This window comes from Monodelphis domestica, chromosome X (genome assembly GCF_027887165.1).
Source record: "Monodelphis domestica isolate mMonDom1 chromosome X, mMonDom1.pri, whole genome shotgun sequence".
Classification (NCBI taxonomy): domain Eukaryota; kingdom Metazoa; phylum Chordata; class Mammalia; order Didelphimorphia; family Didelphidae; genus Monodelphis; species Monodelphis domestica.
In genome coordinates, this window is record NC_077235.1 from 58,661,797 (window position 1) to 58,683,322 (window position 21,526).

At 44.2% G+C, this 21,526-nt stretch overlaps 1 protein-coding gene across 8 annotated transcripts in view; it reads right to left on the reverse strand.

Moving 5' to 3' along the window:
• The window catches only part of GRIA3 (glutamate ionotropic receptor AMPA type subunit 3), a 306,481-nt gene that overhangs the window by 148,757 nt on the left and 136,198 nt on the right, over positions 1–21,526 (reverse strand). For all 8 annotated transcript variants that reach the window (XM_056809190.1, XM_056809189.1, XM_056809187.1 and 5 more), the window contains exon 4: positions 13,303–13,490. In XM_056809190.1, the coding sequence (XP_056665168.1) occupies positions 13,303–13,490 (188 nt within the window). The remainder of the gene's footprint in view (positions 1–13,302; positions 13,491–21,526) is intronic.

The window sequence follows — 21,526 nt, forward strand, 5'->3', positions numbered from 1 at the left end:
ACAGATACAATTTCGAACTACCCTAATAATGATAAAGTTCTTTGGAGTTACAAGAATCACTTTCCCATACAAGAATATAAAGTTTAATTATATTGAATGTCTCTTGATTTCTCTTTCCTGTTTACCTTTTTTAGGCTTCTCTTGAATTTTGTATTTGAGAGTCAAGTTTTCCATTCAGCTCTGATCTTTTCAACAGAAATGTTTGAAATTCCTCTATTTCATTGAATATCCATTTTTTCCACTAAAACATGTCTAGTTTTGCTGGGTAAGGGATTCTTGGTTGAGGTTCTATCTCTTGTGCCCTCTGGAATATCACATTCCAGGCCCTTTGATCCATTAATGTAGAGGCTACTAAATCTTGTGTTCTACTAATTGTGGCACCACAATATTTGAATTGTTTCTCTTTGGCTTCTTGCAATATTTTTTCTTTGACATGAGAGTTCTAGAATTTGGCTATGATATTCCTGGGAGTCATCCTTTTGGTTTATTCTTCAGTAGGTGATCAGTGGATTCTTTCTATTTCTATTTTGCCCTCTGGTTCTAGAATACCATGGCAGTTTTTCTAGATGATTTTTTTGAAAGATGATGTCTAAGCCCCTTTTGGATCATGGCTTTCAGATAGTCTAATAATTCTTAGGTTATCTCTCCTGGATTTATTTTCCAGGTCAGTTGTTTTCCCAATGAGTTATATCACATTTTCTTCTATTTTTTTCATTCTTTTGACTCTGCTTGATTGTTTCTTGATGTCCCATGGAGTCATTAGCTTCCACTTGCCCAATTCTAACTTCTAAGACATGATTTTCTTGAATGAGCTTTTGTACTTCCTTTTCTATTTGGCCAATTCTACTATGTAAACAGTTCTTTTTATTAGTGAATCTGTGTACCTCTTTTTCCATATGGCCAATTCTTCCTTTTAAGAAGTTCTTTTCTTCAATGCATTTTTGTATATCTTTTCCAATTTGGCCAATTATGGTTTTAAAAAATTTCTTCTCTTCATTGGATTTTTGTGCCTCTTTTACCAATTAGCCTATTCTGTTTTTTAAAGTACTGATTTTTTCAGTATTTGACACTTTTTTCATGATTTTCCTGCATCACTCTCGTTTCTTTCCCCAATTTTTATTCTACCTCTATTATTTGATTTAAATAAATCCCTTTTGAGCTCGTCCTTTAATTTTTTATGGGTGTGAAAATAGTTTGTCTTTTTCTTGGAGGTTTTGGATTCAGCATTGACTTTATTGTTTTCTTCTGAGTTTGTGTTTTGGTCTTCCCTGTCACCAAAATAACTTTCTATGATGAATTTCTTCTTTTGTTGTTTGCTCATTTTCAAGCCTTTTTCTGTTCTTTTAATTAAAAAAAAACTGTTAAAGTTGGGTTTTATAACTGAGGTGAAGAGAGCACCATTCCAAGCTTCCAGTTCTTTGTGCAGCTGCCTTCAGTGCTGGAACTGGAGATCTATCTGCTTTCAGTTCTTCCAAGGTAGTATGATAAAAGGAGAGGTGTTTTTAATACTCGCCTTTGCTCTGGTCTTTGAGTAACCACAAGTATTCTTTTTCTATTTTGGAACTGTGACCAGTCTCTGTTCTCCTGTGGCTATAAGCACTTGTGTGTGCTAGTGATCCTCCTCTCCCTGAGACTATGTCCCTAGACTGTGTCCTGGATCTGTGTATGAGCAGTGCAATGAGGATCTTGCACCTAGAGCCAGCAAAGGGACCCCTCTAATCTCTCTCTCTCTGAGCAGTTGTATGACCCCACCTTACTGACTAGGAGAACCCTAGAAGTCTTTGTTGCTTCTTCAACTGTGCTCAGGGTCATTTGCTATCCTGGGGCCTGCCCTGGTGCACTGCTTTACACTCTACCTCTACCCCTGTGTACTAGATCCCTCATGCCAGCCTTCTGAGTTATTTTGGGCTGAAAAATTACATTACCCTGTCTTTTTGTGGGTTATGCCGCTACAGAATTTATTCTAAGGTATTATATGGGTTTTTGGAGGGTAAGTTGTTAGAGATCAGCTGGGTCCATGTATCTTCTCTGCCATGTTGGCTCTGCCCCCTCCTATTCATCTTTTAAAGGCCTACTTAAATGTCTTCTCCTCCTGGAATTCTTCCAAGGCAGCTTAGAGTGGTAGATAGAGGGCAGGTCTCAGAGTTAATGAAACCTGGATTAGAGTCCCAACTCTACCAATTCTCTACGACTACAAGCTATAAACTAGTCTTCAATCTGTACTGGTAGAGTTTCCACAATGGCAGTTCCCTCTACTCAGGTGAAATCCTAGGTCAAAAGAAGCAAAAAATGATCTATAATCTAGATCTGTATTTGTGTCCTTCTTTATCACCCATAAGCTTCACGAGGACAGGAACCAGTACCTGTGCTAAGCTTTGTATCTCCCTTGGTTTTCTGCATACACATAGCACTTAATATATGCTCGTTGAGCAGATGAGCGAACTGATTGATTGAAGGAGGCAGCCAGTAGCCTGGTATTGTGGCATTTGTCCTGCTTTTTGAATGAGTGAAAAAAGCATTTCTTAGAGATTACTATGTGCTAGGTACCAGCAAAGCACTAAGAATATAAATATTAAAAGAAAAGAGACAATCCTTTCGGTTCTAAAGCTTCTATTCTAATAGGGAAGGACAACACCTCGGTGGGGATGGTGACCAGAGAAGGCGCTTTTGTGCTGTTGCAGCTAGAAAGGGTGGAACATAGGCAGATGGTGCGGAGATGGCTTGGTTCGATGGCAGAGTGGGCCATGAAGTTTAAGCATGGTCTGATGTTTAGGGCTAGTCATTTGCCAGAGTGAGCCAAATGGGGTTGTCTGTACACACACACACACACACACACACACACACACACACACACACGCACGCACGCACGCACACATATGCACACACAGTCACTAGTCAACCAGATTGATCCTTTGGGAGGGAGTTCCAAAGATGAATGGACTCATCTCTCCAAGGACTGGATTCTGGGCAGAAGTAGTTTGCCCATTGTGAACTGGGAATGCTTGAATTGCTGCTGAGGTTTCTCTACTCTGGGTCAGGTAGCCTGGTGACTCTCCAAAGTGCCAACTACCCTGTGTGGGAGAGAACTACACCTAGACCAGTATCAAACTGAGCAATGGTGACGGCACACTCCTTCTTCCCTACAGGATACCACCAGACTCTTGGAGCTGTGAGGAAGCTGGCAGCCAGCTAGCCCCACCTGAACCTGAACAAGAATCCCATCTGCCACATGCCTGACGAGTGCTCATTTGGCTTCTACTCAGAGCTCCCCACTAAGAGGGAGGGAACCCACTACTTCCCATGGCAGCCCAGCAATCCACACTTGGGCAGCTAATCACTGGGCAGCTTTTCTTGACTTCAGGTCCGAATCTACAACTTCTTCCCATTGAACCTGGTCCTATTCTTTGGGGCCAAGCAAAATGGTTGAGTCCAACTCCTTCATTTTATAGAGTAGGACACTGAGACCCAAAGACGTAAAATGACTTTTCCAAGGTCATGAAGACAGTAAGCAGAACTGGGACTTGAAAAGGGTCTTTGATATCCCTCATCAAACCCCCTTCTAGCAGCACACTCTAAATGGAGGCATCTAGTCTTCTGATATATTGGGAGGGACTCGATGGCGGTAGAATTCTAGCTGGTGGTGAAAGAAGGCTAGGCTCATTTTGCTTTATATTCAGCTCGGGCATTCTATGAAGCTCCTCATATTCTTTTTGCCACGCTCCTTCTTGGTTTGCAATCTCTTGGAGCTTTCCATAAGAGCAGTACAGCTCTCTGGGCTCAGCTCCTGGGGCCCTAGGCCCTTTAAGCAGTAGCCAATGGCTTCAGTGGCCACCACCGGCCTGCCTTCTTGCTGATCTCCCTAAGTCAGTCTTTACATATCTGCCAGGATCTAGGACAGGGTTCTTTTAATGGGGCAGCTGTGAGGCTAACCTAATTGTTCCAACCCTGGAGCTCTGGATCTGGGGGAACCTCCTGATAAAATGGGATCAGGCCTGCTTACAAGGCAGGAAGTCAGATGGCATCAAATGCTTAGAGCCTGGCAAGGCTTCCGGGCACTGTCAGGGTGAGACCACCAAGCTGCAAGGCCCCGGAGCTTTCTCCCCCCACTGTTGCTGGAGAACGTAGGTATGGCTGCCTGAGGGGAAGAGCAAAAAAGCCACTTGAATCTTTATTTTTTTCCCTTGAAAGTGGCAGATCTGAGTTCCTGTTTGATTTAAGATGTGGGATTAGCTCAATACCAAGGGATATTTGTGTCAGCCAGGCTTATGCAGCAGAATTAGATTAGTTTGTGTTTTCATAACTTGGGAAAAGGGCACTCCCCTCAGCGCCCAAGTGTTTGTGCTTGGGAGGGGCAGGATTTATGGGAAAGGAGCTCCCTACTAGACAGCATAAGCAGCAGCCTGCTGCAGGGAAAGGAGGGGAGGCAGGAGACCTGGGCTCTGCTGCTGACTCATTGGATAACCTTGGCTAAGGCATTTTTCTATTTCATATTCCAAGGTTCCTTGTAGCGTTGACATTTTAAGGTTCTCTCTAATCTGGGCAGCTAGGTGGTGCTACAGTGGATAGCATATCAGGCCTGGAGTCAGGATAAGTCATTTTCCAGAGTTCAAATCTGGCCTCAGATACTTACTAGTCTAGTGACCCTGGGCAAGTCACTTAACCTCATTTGCCTCAGTTTCCTCATCTGCAAAATGAGCTGGAGAAGGAAATGGGCAACTCGCTCTAGTATTTTTGCCAAGAAAACCTCCCAAATGGGGTCACGAAGCATTGGATAGCACTAAAAAACAACAACTAATAAGACATTCTATGCACTAAGGTTCCTTCCAGTTCTGAGGGTCTCTGTTCACTCTTCTATTCTCCCCTTCAGTTCTGACATTCTGTTATAAGGCTCACAGACATTCTATAATCCATTCCGTGAGTCTTTCCAGCTCCGATGTTCTATGTCCTATATTCATGTTCCACCTCTGATCATCCAGTTTGACAAGATCGCAGAGAATAGACTTGAGTCTCCCAGCTCTAGAACTAGTGCTATTTCTACTAAGAGAGCTTTGAGCTCATCTAGTCTAAGTCCCATTTTACAGAGGAGGAAAGTGGGGGTTGGGGAAGGTGAAGTCCAAGTGAGAAGCCTCAGGCCCACGGTCTTCTACCCTGTCCTCAACACTCAACATTCTGGAAGGTCTATAGCCTTGCCTTGGAGGGGCCTGGTCAGTATTTTCTGAATTTGCTTTCACCACACCCTTCGGTGTCTGTGGTCAGCTCCCAGAGGGCTGTGAAGTTCTCAGAAGAACATTGATTAGAGTTCATTTTCATCAAAGGAGAGCCAGTGATCCCCAACTAACTCTGTGGTTCAGAAATTGAACTTCTGGCCGTAAGGTTTGATTTGTTGTGATGCCCTGACTTCATAATCACTGCCTAAGCAAGAAAATGGTGGGCAGGGTTGACGTCTCGAGCTCCTGGAATAGACAGATCTGCTGCTGAGCTTCTCCTCTTCCTTTTTCCAGAGGGGATTTGTAGCAAAATAGTCACAAAACCAGCTTCGTGTGAATTACAACCAGAAGTAGGCCATTTGTTACTGGCTGTAGATGCATCTCTAAATATAGATGGCCCAACGTTGGGCTCCTAAGCTTTCTTCCCTAACTTGTTCCCCTCTCACTAGCTTTTATTCCTCTGTAAAATGTGGGAGTCAGACTCGACGTCTGCCTTGGTACCTTCAGGATGTAGACTTATGAGTCCACATGTGACCTTGGTGGTAGATAGAACTCTGGGCTTGGAGTCAGGGAGACCTGAATTCCAATCCACTCTCAGACACTTTCCAGCTGTGTGACCCTGGACAAGTCACTTTACCTCTGTTTGCCTCAGTTTCCTTAACTGTGAGATGACATAATATCATCTGCTTCATAGGGTTGTTATAAGTATTGAAGGAGCTAAGATTTGTAAAAAGCACTTAGCATGGTGCCTGGCTATATAATTGCTTAACTCTTCCCTCCCTGACTTTGGACTCACTGTGCCTCTCACCTCTGCCTCTTGGAATTCCTGGCTTCTTTCAAGTCAGTGCAAGCATCACTTCTATGTAAAGCCTTCCCTAATCTCCTCTTGCTGCTAGGGCCGTCACTGCTAAAACTACCTTGAAGTTATTTCGTTGGTACAGTATTCTGTACACCCTTATATGTGTACCTGTGGAGGGTGAGCTCCCTGAGGGCAGGGATGGCTTCAATTTTGCCTTTGTATCCCCAGCGCTTAGCACAGGGCCTGGCACTGAATATACACACACTCATTGATTGATTGACCAATATTGAATTGCTACTTTTAAAGGGAAGGAGCCGGGCTAGCTAGATGTGTCAAACAGTGTTGGGTAGTAGAAAACCCAATGCAGAGGATCTGGATTTGAACCCAAGCTCAGCTGCTTTCTACCTATTTGCCCCTGAGTCCTAAATGCGGAGGCTCCTCACAGTTCTAAAGGCCTATGATCCTTTGAAGTCTGATTTAGAGAGAGAGGGTCCTTCAGAATCCCATAGCTCACACATCAGCAGTACTGAGAAGGGCTCACCGGTGCAGGCGGTGGAGATACCCCAGACCTTTCAGAACACTCATCGTGGGTCTCCCCGTACAGACCCTGGAATTGTTTAATGGACATGTATATGGGCCTTAGAGCTAGTTCTAGCAAGAAGTGCTCCAATATGGCAGTATGGACAGCACACACTCACACGAATAGGAAAAGCTGCCAGCAGCTGGAAGGAAATGTTACTTGGGCATTCGTGTCACTGCCTACTCCAATGACATCAGAGCCCTCCAAACCGATTCCTCCCCCTGTGGGGCCCATCACTGAGTTAGATTGTTTTCACTCGGAGTAAATGGATCCGATCGTCATAAATGAGCTCTTAGGCAAAGGGTAGGTATAAGGGGCAGCTTTTCAATTCAGTGTGTTAATAGGATATAGCTCTTCAGCCATCAAGTAGAGATGATAGCCGTGAAATGGTTGCTGTGTAAAGCAGATGGCTGTGGGGCCCCTGCAGAATGCCAGCTTCTCAGACCCTGAGGCTGGGTTTCCCGGGAGCAGAAGTGCTCAGGCAGGATCTGGGAGTTGGGGTTCTAGGGCCTCTTTGGAGCCAGCTAGGCTTTCTCAATCGCTTCAAAAAATTCCTGAGACATGCAGGCCAGAGGATCCAGGGCTAGAAAACCCCCGGGAGGCCAGCCAGCACAAATCCCTCATTTTACAGTGGTGCTAAATGAGGAGGTCAAGGTCACGGAGGGAGGGTGAATGAATGAAGGAAAGAAAAAGCACTTGAGCACTTATTATGTGTCAAGCACCGGAGATGCCAATAGAAAAAGTGAGACAGTCCCTTCTCTCAAGGAACTCATATTCTAATGGGGGAAGATACCACATAAAAGAGACCTCAGCTGCAGAGTAGATGAAAAGTCTTGTATACTCAGCAAGTCATTAGAATTTTAAAGACTGCAGTGGCAGTGCAGATGGCAAGGTCCAGGGAGTACTTTACATATGTCAGTAGGACATGTGATAATATTGGGCAGGATTTGAACCCAGGACCTCTGACTCTATATTTGGTGCCCTTTTCATTGAATCACTTATAATTCTGCTCTCCCAGAAAAGCAGAGAGATCTCTTAGGAAAGGTTTTTCTTGAGCTCACAAATTGGTGAGATCGAAGAAATGACTCTCTCTTATGTATAACTGAGGAAGAATGAAGCTATGTCATATGAGCTGAGGATATTGGTGAAATAGAATGCCAAGGTGATCGAAGGAACCTCAACATATGTAAGGCCTCAAATATGACAGCAGGGATTGGGAGAGGAAGACTGTGAGAACTTCTTTAGTCTTACACTTGGTCATCGTGACATTAGCCTAGACGACTGATATTCCAGAAGAGCTGGGAAGAAATGGTCCAGGAATGGAATTTGGAAATAGATGAATACTAAAGAACAGTGTTTGTGAAGGGAGATTCTTGAGGCCTCTCATTAGGAGGTACTTCTCAGAGGAAGTGCCAGTCTTCTGCTTTGCATGAGGCCCCAAAGGATCATAGAAGATCTAGATACACAAGGGATGCCTGTGCTCATCTAGAATAGCTTAATAGCTATTGTTGTTGTTGTTATAAAACTAGAGCTAGAAATGATCCTAGAGGCCAGAGTTCATAGGGCAGTTGGATCTAGTCCAACTCCTTCATTTTGCAGGTGTAAAAATGGTGACCCAGAGAAGGGAAGTGACTTTGCCAAGATCATACAGGTAGGAAGTATCAGAAGTGGGATTTGAACCTGGGTCCTCTGACTCCAAAGATAGAGCTTTTCCTCACTGTGCCAGTCGGAAGGGACCTCAGTAGCCATCTTGTCCAACCTGAACAGGAACCCCTTCTACAACAGCTCCAACAAATGGTCATCCAACCTTTGCCAGAATCTCCAGAGAGGGGAAATTCACTACCTCCCTAGGAAACCCTTTTCTACTTTTGGACAGTTCCAATTGTTAGTAATTTTTCTGGACACCAAGCCCAAATCACCTCCTTGCAATTTAGCCATGCTCCTTGGGTTCAAGTAGACCAGGTTGAATTCCTCTTCCACTGGGTACAAATGAAGCAACATTATTTCTCTTGAGTTTTTTTCTGCAGGCAAAATATATCGTGTTCCTTTACATAAGTGTTTGTCATACAGCATGGACTCAAGGCTTTCCAATCTTCTGGTCACCTTTTTTTCTGGGCACTTTCTATTTGATCACTGTCCTTCTTAAATTGTGGTAAGAAGATCCTCCAGATGTTATCTGACCAGCATAGAATAGAATGGACCTTGGAAGGATGTAGGACAGCAGAGACTTCAAGTGGCCAACTGTAGAGGTAAGTCTACAAAGGCAAGAAAGTGAGGCCAGGGCAAGGTTGAGTGACTGGAATATTGAAGGAGAAATGGAAGCACTGGGAGCCATAGTAAAAGTGAAAGCTAAGTTAAGAAGGGGGTGAGAAGGAGGGAGAGATGGAGGGGTTGGATATCATGATGATGGAGAAGTCTTTCAGAATACAGATCACTGCAGTGGACGTTAAACGCCAAGGTGATGGATTTATATTTGATCAGAGAGTCAACAGGGAGTCCCTAAAGATTCTGGAGGAAAGGACTGACATGGGCAGACTTGGGTTTGAGGAAGATGATTTTGGCAGCTGGGTACAGGAGAGATTGGAGGCAGGGAGAGCCTGGGAGCAGAGAGCTCAATTAGGAAACTTACAATAGTCTGGGTGGGAGCTGATGAAAGCCTGAAAGTAGGGTAGTAGCCTTCTGCGTAGAGAGGTTGCGGAGGAAAAATTGATGAGATGTGGATGCTGATTGGATTTGGGGTAGGGATGAGGAAGAAGAAAAAGGCAGGGATAATGCTGAGGTTGCCAACCTAGACAGCCAGAGCAATCATTAAACGACATTTCAAAAGTTTGTTATTTGAAGAGATCTATTTTTTGGCATAAATCAAATGTGGAAGTTTGATAAATTGGGTTGGGCTTGAGCAAAGAACCACTACCTTGAATCTCAGGGAAAACATGCACTTACCAGACCACATGGTCATAAGATGTTAGCCACCTGGTGACAGTGTACCCAAACCACAGTGATGGCTACCGAATACTAGGAAATGAATCCCTCAGGTGCAAAAACAAGCTCCAAATGAAAGTCATGAGGTGATAGCGTTTTGCTGTACCCAAGAAGCCTTGCAGAAGGGTGGATGAATAAAAGCAACTCTGCTTCCAAACTGGGACAACCTGATGTTTCTATGACTAGTGCTCCCTGGAAAATCATGTGGAAAACAGAATGAGATATGCATGGACAGGGAGGAGTAGAGATGGAGGAGCGCAGAGGATTCAACAAAAACATTTCTGAACTGAGCCAATAATACTGCTCCCCTGGAAAAGTATCATGATGCCAACATCTTGCATTTGGATAAGAATGAGATCTCACAATTCTCTAGCCTTTGGAAAGCTCTTTACAGAAGATCGTGGCATCATAGCTTTCAAGATGGAAGGGGACACATCCAATCCCTTCGTTTGATGGAGAAGGAAACCGAGGCTCAGACATAGGAAATGATTTGCTCAAGGTCACACATACATTCTCTCATTTATCTTGATATTCTGGGAGGGGGTAGGTAGGGGAGGTATTGCTATCATTTTTAATGGGGAAACTGAGGCTCAGTGAGGTTGTGACTTCCATAAGATCATGCATTTAGTTAGCAGCAGAGCCAAGAGTAGAGATCAGATTGCATCCAATGCTCAGTTCTCTTTTCTTTTGAAAACCACATTCTACTGGTAACTCAGAAACATCCAACACGGGGCCTTATAAAACTGGAAAGACTTTTGAAATCCAATTGAGTGACTTGAGCTTCTTTGAAGTGGTTACTTAAAAAGAAGAAGGCAGGGTGCGACAAGGAGGATAGTTGTGCCTGGGGGTGCCTGGCTCTGAAATAGGTCACCCACTAAAAGGCTTTGGCTTTATTTGGGTATGTGCCTGTTCCAGGGCATGGAGTCCAGGCCCTGACATCGCTGACCTGATTCTTCCATTTCTAGACCTAATTGAATTGGATCGAATTGAATTCCCACCGATCAAGGGCAGAGCCTGGTACTCAGCCCTGGGAGAAGGACAAGTCTTAGCTAATATGGGGTCCCAGCCCTTTGGGAGCTTAGAGATTGCGTGGATTTAAAGAAATAAAGAAAAGATGTAGTGGTAAGCTGCAGCAGGAGTATTGGCCTGGAAGTCAGGAGATTTGGGCCTAAGGCCCATCTCTGCTATGAATTCACTGAGTGACTTCAAGCAAATTAACTTGCCAGGGCCTAGAGGGGTCAAAGGAATCTCTAGGTCATAGGTTAAAATAATTATAGTTGTCATTTGAATAGTGCTTTAAGGGGCAGATGCTATTATTACCCTCACTTTGCAGATGAGGAAACTGAGGCTGAGCGAGCTTAAGAAATTTACCCTTGGTTACACAAATAGTAAGTTCCTGAGGCTGCATGTAAATACCATCCACTATGGCCAATTGGATTGTAGGGTTAGAGCTGGGAGGGAGAACATCTATTCTAACTCATTTTGTAGAGGAGGAAACATAGGGCAAGATGGGGGAAGGGACTTACCCAAGGTCACACTTAAGGAACCTCAGAGGTCAACTAGTACAACCTCCTCTTTCCATAGAGAAGGAAACAGTAACCCAGAGTCATCATGGGTAGTAAATATCAGAAGTAGGATTTGAATCCAGGTCTTCTGATCACAGAATCAACGTTCTTTGAGCTCTAGAGCCTCCAAGCTTCAATTTAGGGGTGCAGATAATGCCCGTGCTTCTGAAGATGGGCTACTTGGCATGATTAGGGCCACATGGTAGACTGGCTGGAGGGGCTCAGCTTCTAGCAAAGGGACAAATGGTAAGCTTAGCATTACAGGGTCCCATGTTCATCCCCCACCCTTCAGGTCTTCTGACAATGGTCATCTAGCTGCTCTCCCAGGGATGCTCACAGCCTACCAGCCTCTAGGGCCTGGAGCCCATTGGACCGGCTAGGTCTGCGGAACGGAACTGTGGTGGGAATGTGGTGGGATAGACAGACCATGTATTCAGAGCTGGATGAGCAAGCAGCTCCAGCTTCACCACAGTTCAATTGGACTTTTCATTCTGAACTGTAATTGTCTGTTTAGTGTGTGAAGGGGTGTTTATTGGCCTGCTCTCCGGGCACAGATTCCCCGGAATGCTTGCCCAGGTTTCAGAATTAATTTGCCCTATGAATCTGGGGCCTCTGAAGGGCAGCTTTACCTTCATCATTCAGTGGCATAACCAACCCTTTGGAGCCCTGGATGCTGCCTGAGAGCCACAGAGGAGTCAGGAAACCTGAGTTCAAATCTTGCTTCATACACTGACTGGCTATGTGGCCTTGGGAAAGTCATTTTCCCTCCTGTGAGCCTCTGGTTCCCCCTCCATAAAATCATAGGATCATAAGAGCTGGACACGACTTAGGAAGTCATTTATTTAGCCTGCCCCTTTATCTGATAGACGAAGAAACCGAAACCTAGAAATCATACTACTTGTCATGAGCAAAGTGCTTTTAAACCTTAAAGTACTTTGGAAACCTGAGTGACTATTTTCCTCTTACTTTAGAAATTGTTTTGGCAATTCCATGGCAAAAACAAACTCTACAAGATATTAGAAATATGAGACCATTATGCGAAATCCTGAAGTTTGGTTTGACTTCTTGAGTCGATTCAATCCAAGAAACGTTTATTAAGCTCCTACTATCTGGAGCTCCACAGATAAAGAAGAAATAATCCCTGAATTTAAGAAGTTTATGTTCTGGGGCAGCTGGGTTGCTCAGTGGATAGAGCACCAGGATTGGAGACAGGAGGTCTCAGTTTCAAAATTGGCCTCAGATACTTCCCAGCTGTGTGACCCTGGTCAAGTCATTTACTCCCCCCCCCCCTTGCCTAGCTTTTACTGTTCTGCCTTGGAACCAATACAGAGTATTGATTCCAAGACAGAAAGTGAGGGGTTTTAATAAAAAAAGCTCAAGTTTTAGGGTGTGGGGGAAGCAGGAGAAGAGGAGATGAGGGGGTACTCCTCTTCTATGCCCAGAGAGAATAAAATATAAAGTCAGTACAAAATAAATACAAAGTGATTTCAGGAGGAGGAGGACACTAAGAAAATGGGGGAAATCCACAAAGACCCTTTTCAAAGTGGTAATTGAGTTGAACCCTGTGATAACAATGAGAAGGGGGAGCATTCCAGGCCTGTGCAAGGGCAGGGTGCCTGGAGATGGAATTCCATGTTTAGGGAACAGCTAGTAGGTCAATTTGTTGAGAACACATAGTATGTAATAGAGGAAAAGTTACCACTTATTCCCACCAGGAGACAGATTGAGACAAGGAATGCTTTGACAGATCAATGAATCCCACAGTCCTAGGTCCATGCTCTGGGAACAAAATCACTTCACCTCAACTCATCTCACTTTGCTTCACCCTAATTGAATTCAACTATCATTTTCCCCTCTTCTTCATTTTCCTGAGTATGATAGCACCCTCTACAGTAAGGTCTGTCTGAAAGAGAAATGCACTGATCACCTTGGAAAAGTCAGCTATCTGTGAACTGTGGGTATGTCTCTGGCTGAAGTGGTATCAATTCAGAGCCCACAATTTCCAACAGATGTAGTGGTGGGAGTGGAATGTGGTGGTAAGAATTCAGAAGAAAATCACCATTTCTGGGTCATTGGGCCATTGGCTCTTTGCAGATGTGGGAAGGGTTTTATGGGGATGCCCCAAGCTGGGGCCCTGGTAACAAGCTCAATGAATACACATGGCTGTACCTGCTCCAGAATTGTGTTGATCCTCTCCACTTCGCAGTCAATCAAATATCGTTTCTCCTGACGCCTGTCCATTTCCTCAATGATTCTCCGGAATTCCTGCACATCCTTGATGCTTCCCACAGACCTCGCGGTCACTTGCCAATTGTTTTGCACAGCAGCCTCCATAATGGCCTGGAGGATTGAGAATCCTAGAGGAGAAAAAATAATAGGTAATTATTTAAACTGAAAAAGCCTTGTATTTAGGCATCTGTAGACACGGTAACCATTCACTGAACTTTAGCAGTCTTCGCGAGGGAATTATCAGCTTTAGAGACCCACAGGCCAGTGAATCCATTTGTGGGCTTATTGAAAGACCCTGGGCAGTAGGCATGGCTGCCATCTTGTTTTTGAATCGTTCAGGCAAAAGGCACCTCCATCTTGTTTTTAAGTCAAAGAATGCTAAAAGTATCCAGACAGTTTAGTCTCTGCTCCTTTTCCTGCATTTTTGCTTGCACATCTAGGAAGGTATGAACGATTATAAATGCAATTTGAGCAAAGCTTAAAAAGCACATATTTTATGCTAAAGGGCCTCTAACAAACAGTCAAAACACTGACATTACATATATTTCCTGTAACGAGAATTACCAATTTTATTATACAGTTACTAAGCTCCTTGACAAAGACTTGTCTTCATTTTAAAAAAGTTATTCTTTTTAAACTGATGAAATGATGTAGTTATTTAGTCAATGTAGGCAGTCCTGTATACCCTCATTTTGCTTATTTATTAGCCTGGATTGCTGAGCTTCTACATGAGAGAAGTTCTCTTTAAATCTGGTCTTTCTGGAGTCTTTCTTTCATCCTGTATGTACTGCCCCTCTAGATCTGAAAATAACCATCGTCAACCCCATTATTCTATGGCTCTGTGTACTTGGGTCAGATCATGCCACCCAGGGATACAGAGACACAAAACATATACTATCAGGGGGCAGCTGGGTGGCTCAGTAGATGGAGAGCCAAGCCCAGAGATAGGAGGCCCTGGGTTCAAATCTGGCCTCAGATACTTCAGAGCTGTGTGACCCTGGGTAAGTCACTTCACCCCCATTGCCTAGCCCTTACTGCTCTTCTGCCTTGGAACCAGTACACAGTATTGATGCTAAGGTGGAAGGTAAATTTAAAAAAACCACATATACTATCAACTGAAAACAAAGCATTTAGGACCAGGATTGATTGATAGATTGATTAATATATATAAAATCACCTGCTCAGCTCCTGTCTCTTCTCACTTACGTTTACTGGGAATTCTTTATTGATTTCAAATTAATTCATATCGAATTTATCAAGACCCTATAATATCCCCTTTGCAACCCCACTCTTCTGTATCTTGGTCTACCCAGGATGGAATGAAAAGAAGAGAGTGTGGACGGTCTAAGATTGAGTGGGAATAATTTTCTATAACTTTGACATCAAGAATTAGCTCCATGAATATTTTTGGCTTGGGCATGATATCCTCGTATGTAGATTTGCTAATAAAATATAGATGTCAGTAAGCTGGTAAAAGGAGTTAGACTCCAATGAAATGGACCCCTTTGACTCAGACATTCTGCGCCACATGTTCTCAGGGCCCTGCAAGCTGCGATGGTCTATGTTCAAAGATTTTTCCCAGCTCTGACATTCTCTGTTCTATGTTTGACGGTCCATTTTAACTTCTGTTCTAAATTCTGTTCTAGCTCTGACATTTTATATTCGAAGGTACCTTCCTGTTTAGGCTATATTCAAAGTTTTCTTCCAGCTCCAGTGTTCTGTGTTTTAAGGTCAGCTATAGTCCAAACATTTTGTGGTGCATGTTCTAAGGTCAATCCCAACTCAGTTTATGTTCTATGTTTTAAGTTTCTTTCTAGCTCCAACGTTCTCTGCTTTAAGATTCTTAGCAGCTCTGATGTTCCCTTTTATGTGTTCTAAGGCCACCCATCTCCAGTTTTAACATTTTTATGTTGCATGTTCTAAGGTCAATCCCAACTCAGTTTATGTTCTATGTTTCAAGTTTCTTTCTAGCTCCAACGTTCTCTGCTTTAAGATTCTTAGCAGCTCTGATGTTCCCTTTTATGTGTTCTAAGGCCACCCATCTCCAGTTTTAACATTTTTATGTTGCATGTTCTAAGATCCTTATTAACGGTGACTTTTTCTGGTCTAAGGCCCCTATCAGCTCTGATATTCTACATTCTATGTTCTACGTCCTTTTTAGCTCTGATGTTTTTGTTCTAAGGTGTCTTCCATCTTTGACAGTCTATGATCTAAGGTCCAGCTCTGACCTTTTCTGTTCTAAGGGCCCTCCTTACTTCATCATTTAGAGCAGTCTCTTCTCACTAACTGGTGTGTGTCCAATGGACACCAGTAAGGGATGTTACTTCTGGTTCCGCAACCTGGCACACTGAACAAGGATGAAAGTGGAAAGAGGAGAATGTTGCTCCTTGGGAAGAGTCAGGTTGCCAGCCAACTCCCTGGGCCTCATCCTGCTCCACAGAGAGGCTCTGGCTGACAATACTGACTACTGAACCAAAGACAATGGGCTCAACACTTAGAGTGTCTACTTGAGGAGATGGGAGCACAACGGTGACTCAGATGGCCCTCCTGTTGTGGTTGTACCCTGTGCATGCAGGGACACACATTGCAGATGAGACCTGAGGAACTGGGTAATTTCCAAATGAGCAATTTCAGTATTAGAACTCAAAATCACAGATCAGACTCAATCACCCAACCTTGAAATGCTCATCTTTGCTCCATATTTTTTAAACCCTTCTCCTTCCCTCTTGGAATCAGTACTGTGTATTGGTTCCAATGCAGAAGAGTGGTAAGGGCTGGGCAATGGGGGTCAAGTGACTTGCCCAGGGTCACACAGCTGGGAAGTGGCTGAGGCCAGATTTGAACCTAGAACCTCCTGTCTCTAGGCCTGGTTCTCAATCCACTGAGCTACCCAGCTGCCCCCCATCTTTGCTCCATATTAACCAACCACACATATATTTCTCTGAATTCTGTTTTCCCACAGGCCTGAGGTACCTGCTCACTTTTGCTGGAGATATGCAGACCAAAGAATGGGGATTATAAAGTCAGCATAGAAAGGAAGAGACAGAAATGTTTTCTAATCTCTCCTAAGTGACATAGAGTTACAGCAGCAGAATCTGGAATTAGGGACGTAATGTGAGACAGTGGAGAAGGCAATGGCTCTGGAGAGAGAGGAGCCTGGTCTCATCTGCCTCTGTGTGACCTCCCAGGCTCAAGTTTCTCATCCGACAGAGGAGGAGACTATAGCCCTAAAGGTCTAGTTACTCACTTGAGGTCAAGCAAGTAGTCTGACTTGAGAGGTGGCATGGAGATTCAGGCCCTCAAGCCACTCTAGCATATTCTACCTCCAAAGAAGTTTGATTTCTTGCCCATAAAATTCAACACTGACTTTTTAACATTGGCAAGGACCATAGATATCTCTGGCAACATCCCTGATGGATGAGCATCTGGACTCTGCTTGGGTACCAATGGGCAGTGGAAAGAGCCTAGAGGCCTGGGTTCTAGTTTCAGTTCTGCTGTTAACCAGTTAGGAGACACTACCCAGTCGCCTTTCTCCTCCCTTTGCCTTATTGTTTTTCCTCTGTAGAAGAAGGGGATTGGATTAGGTCTCTTCCAGCTTTGATATTGTACGATAATCAATGTTAATAACTCAGTCAGTGGTATTTTATGATCATCATCATCATAGAACTAAGTACCTCAGTTTCTCTTTCTGTATAATGAGGGGGGAAGTGAGACTAGATAAGCCTTAAGGCTCTTTCAAGCTCTGACATTCTAGTCCATCTCTGCTAATAATTCTAGTCGCCCTAGTCTTTTACTCTCTTGGTACTTTATTTTACTCTTTCGGGGAGACTACATTACACTGGCAGAGTTAACGAATGGGGCGATGAGCAGGGTTAGAGGGGCTAACAACTAGCATCTGACAGAACTAGGAATTGCTAAAACCAGTTCTGGAAGGCAATTTAGAACTACGACCCCAAAGTTACTAGACTACACATACTCTTTGGCTCATTAGTAACACTATTGGACCCGTTCCCCTAAGGAGATGAAAGAGATAAAGAGAAGGGCCCATAAATACAAAACTATCTATAGCAGTGCTTTTTGTAGTGGTAAAGAACTGGAAAGTGAGGGAGTGCCCATCAATTGGGTCATGGCTCAACTGGTTATGGTATATCTATGCGATGGAACATGCACGAAGGGAATAGTTTCAGAGAAACATGGGAAGACTTGGATGACCTGCCACGGAGTGAAGTAAGCAGAACCAGGAGAGCAATTGCTATAATGACATTGAAAAGACAAATGACTTTGAAAGACATAAGATCTCTGATTCATGCAGTGACCAATGAAGATTCCAGAAGACCAAAGAGAGGCCATAGAGTCAGGGAGAAGAATGAGGCATGGCGCTTTTGAACATGGACAAGGGGAACATGTGTTTTTCTTGACTATGGAGATTTATTACAAGGAATGACAGAATATTGTATATACACATTTATTATATACATATTCGTGGAGGGAGAGGTAGGAATGGGGAGAAAGCATTCTTGTTAGTTGAAAGAATTAAGTAAAAGAATTTAAAGTCTCTGATGTTATATCATCGTCCAAGTCAATGATTCTCTGTGACTCAGTTTCTTCCTCTGTAAAATGAGGATGACAAACTGGATGAGCCCTAAAGTTCATTCTAGCTCTGAAATTCTATGATGGAGTTTCTTTTAAAAGCATAAACTTAATAAAAGTCAACACTTCTATGGTCCTTCAAGTTCTATGGCAGACTCTCCATACCTCATCTGATCTGACCTTTCCCCAAATCCCAGAACAACAATAGTGGCTCTCTTGTCATCTACCCGATGTCCCTTGCTCTTACTGAATAACTGGCCCATCTTTCTTTCTGAGGATGTTTCCTGGATGGTGCTTGCTTCAGATGCCTCATGACAACATGGGGGTGCCCCTGGCCATCCAGTGCCTCAGAGGATGTTAGAAAGGCTGCAAATCCAATGTCTGGCCCCAGACCAGGCCCAACTGGGCCTGCTGCCCCAGGAGCAGCCTCATTCACAACAGTGAGGGTGGCCACTAGCTGGTCAGTTCATTGTCGACTGCAGCCCAGGAAATGCTGTTATTATACAGAAATAGATTCCAGCTGCTGTCAAGTATACTAAGTTATTTCTCATATTTATATTTTATTTTGTATTGATGTTGTCTTTCCCAGTAGGATGCAAACTTCTTGAGTTCAGAGATTGTTTTTGCTTTTCTTTTTATCCTCAAGGCCTACCATAGGGTACACAGTAAGTATCTAATAAATGCTTGGGGATTGATGGATTGACAGCCATTAGTCCAGGGGAGAGGCATTGCTGTAGCTGTTCCTCTCCCAAGTCTCAGTTTTTACCTCTGTGAAATGCGGTGTTTAGACTCGGTGATCTTGAGGATCACCCACAGCTCTAAGAGTGGACAGATGAAGGGCTGGCTTTGTGCTGAGCCAGCTGGGGGAGAGGCTGCACTCAAGGGTTTGACCTTGGGAGAGAGCAGAGTGAGTTCTTCCTTCTTGGGCTTGACTGACTCGGCAGATGTATGGGACTAGCTACTGTCGCCCTGCCAACAGGCTTGTTGGATGGCAAAGGGAAGCAGAGACCCATGATGTCACTGTCTCCTGTAGTCTTGGGATGATTTGGGGTTTGGTTCAATAGAAGGCCCACAAGATCATCCCTCTTATCTGATTGCTCCGTTAGGCAAAGGGCAATTGAATTAAAGCATACTGAAAACAGACATTTATTAAGGCCTTACTCCATGTGGTGGCCTATGTTAGGGTTATAGAAGATGTAAGGATGGTAGATGGGCAGTGGAACCAGACCTGGAGTAAGGAGGGTTCTGAGAACTTTAGATCTTGCTGCCCCATGAGACCCTGGGTAAGTCATTTCCCACCCCTGGCCTCATCATCCTCATTCCATGCTTGGAATGCCCTCATCTCTATCACATGAATTCCTCTCCTCCTTCAACTGGCAGCTCATGGGTCACCTCCAACTCTCATAATCTCCCTAATGCCCCGAGCCCTCCCTCCTTAATTAGCTTGGCATTTATTTGTATTCCTTCTGTATAGAAATGCATATACATGCCTATCCGTGTATGTAGATGTGTGGCTCCTTTGGTAGATTACAGTGCCCGGCCCAGAGCAGGTGCTTAGCAAACATCTGTTGATTGACTGCTGAGAAGCGATTGGTTCATTTTGGTCTTTGTGTCTTTGGTGCCCTGCCCACGTTGGTATATGCCAGGTGCTTCATTCATTGCTATTCCTCGACTATATGCTTCATCTACAAAATGAGGCCATAGTCCTTCTCTTCTCAGAGGCTAGACAACTATCTAAGACAATAAGTTGAAGATGGCATACAAATTGCCTGCCCGTGCTGATGGAAAGAGCTTCCATACTGGGAGATCCCTCACGCTGATGAAATCACAGTTTTAGGCCTCAAAGAAGTCTTTGTCTTAGGTACTTTGCTGTGCCGTTATGAGGCAAAATCCATTGGAAACTTTGAAACCCCAGAGAAATGTGAGTTCTTAGGGTGCTTCTAAGATATAGCCCTGCTCTCCAGGAATTGACTGTCTTTGGGGAGGAACAAATCTCACGCACCAATAACTAGCAGAGAGAGTGAGCCAGAAACATGAGAGAGGCCCGATGTTTCACGGCTGGGATTATGTTCAAGTGGGACCACGAAGAATGGGCAGGATTTTGGTAGGCAGAGATTGTGTGTGGGGAGCCCAAATTCCAGGATGGGATGGGTAGGAGCCCTAGCATAGAGCGAAGGATGGAGAGACGCCCTGATAGACATGGAGCCTAGAATGTAGAGTAGGGCAGTGGGACGCAAGGCTGCAAAAACCCATAAGATCCTAGATGGAGAGTTGGAGGAAAACTCAACAGTTGTTTGGTCTGACCTTCTCAATGTACAGAAAAGACATAGGCATCCCAGGGAAGTGAAATGCATTGTCTAAGGTGGCCCAAGGAGTCAAAGTCAGAAGGCGGCTCTGAACCTCAGTCCTCTCATTCTAGGTAGGCCATGGAGGGTGTGGAATACCAGTAAATTGAGTCTGGTTTGAATGTAAGAGGCAGCTAGGAGCCACAGAGATACACTGATGTTCTTCCAAAGCCCCAAAGCGGTCCATGGAATGAGCGTAAAGGATGTGACCCCACAACGGTTGGGATGGTTCCTTCCATCCCAATGCCTTCCTGGGATGCTTTTAAACAACAACAAAACTGCAAACCAACTGAAAAACCAAAGGGAGCCACTCAACACGGACACACTCAACAGTCGCCTGGGAAGCTCCGTGGAACAATAAACAGGATATTGACATATGGAAGTTCCTAATGAAGAATCGCAGGAAAGCAGAACTGGGATAATTTGCCTCCTTTGGCTTTTGATCATTCCAGCAGGAGTTCTCTGCTAGAGGCAGAAAGCAGTGCAGTGGAAAAAATCGATTTGGAGCAATTGGAAGACCAGACTTGTAGTACCAGTGCAGCTACCACCTATATGACTTTGAGTAAGTCATTTTTCCTCCTGGTACTTCAGTTTCCTTCCTTTGGAAATGGGGGGGTTTGGCCCTTTTTTCTCAGACATCCCCTAAGCCTATAGCCTCTCCACTTGATGCCCTCCAATCACACTGCTCATAGTCGGTCATTAGTGGCCATAAGTATCCCTGGGAGATTCATAATTGCAAATCAAAATTGTGTCCTCCTCCTAGCTCCTGGTCCATGTCTGAGAGGGACACTGCCTCCAAAGGAGTCCGAGAGTGGTCTTGCTTAAGGTCATACATAGGAACATAGATCTAAAGCTGGAAGGGGCCCGAATGGTCATCTAGTCCAATCCCCTCATTTTTCAGAGGAGGAAACTGAGGCCTGAAAGGCAAAACAACTTGCCTAGGGCCACATAGTGACATGACACATGGTGCCAAAGACATGATTTGAACCCAGGGCTTCTAAATCCAGAGCCAGTACTTTTCCACTGTTCCACAAAATGTCCTTAAGACTGGGATGCCATCTTTCCTAGATGGAACATTTCTGTAGTGGGTGAAGTGTGGGGGTGAGTAAGCGACTTTTGGTACTTTCCAGGTGAGGAAGAAGGGACCAAATCAGAGGTCAACAGGATCTGGAAACTCTGCTCAGGGATCTGGAATCAGGACCTTTAGGAAGATATATATTAGCACAATG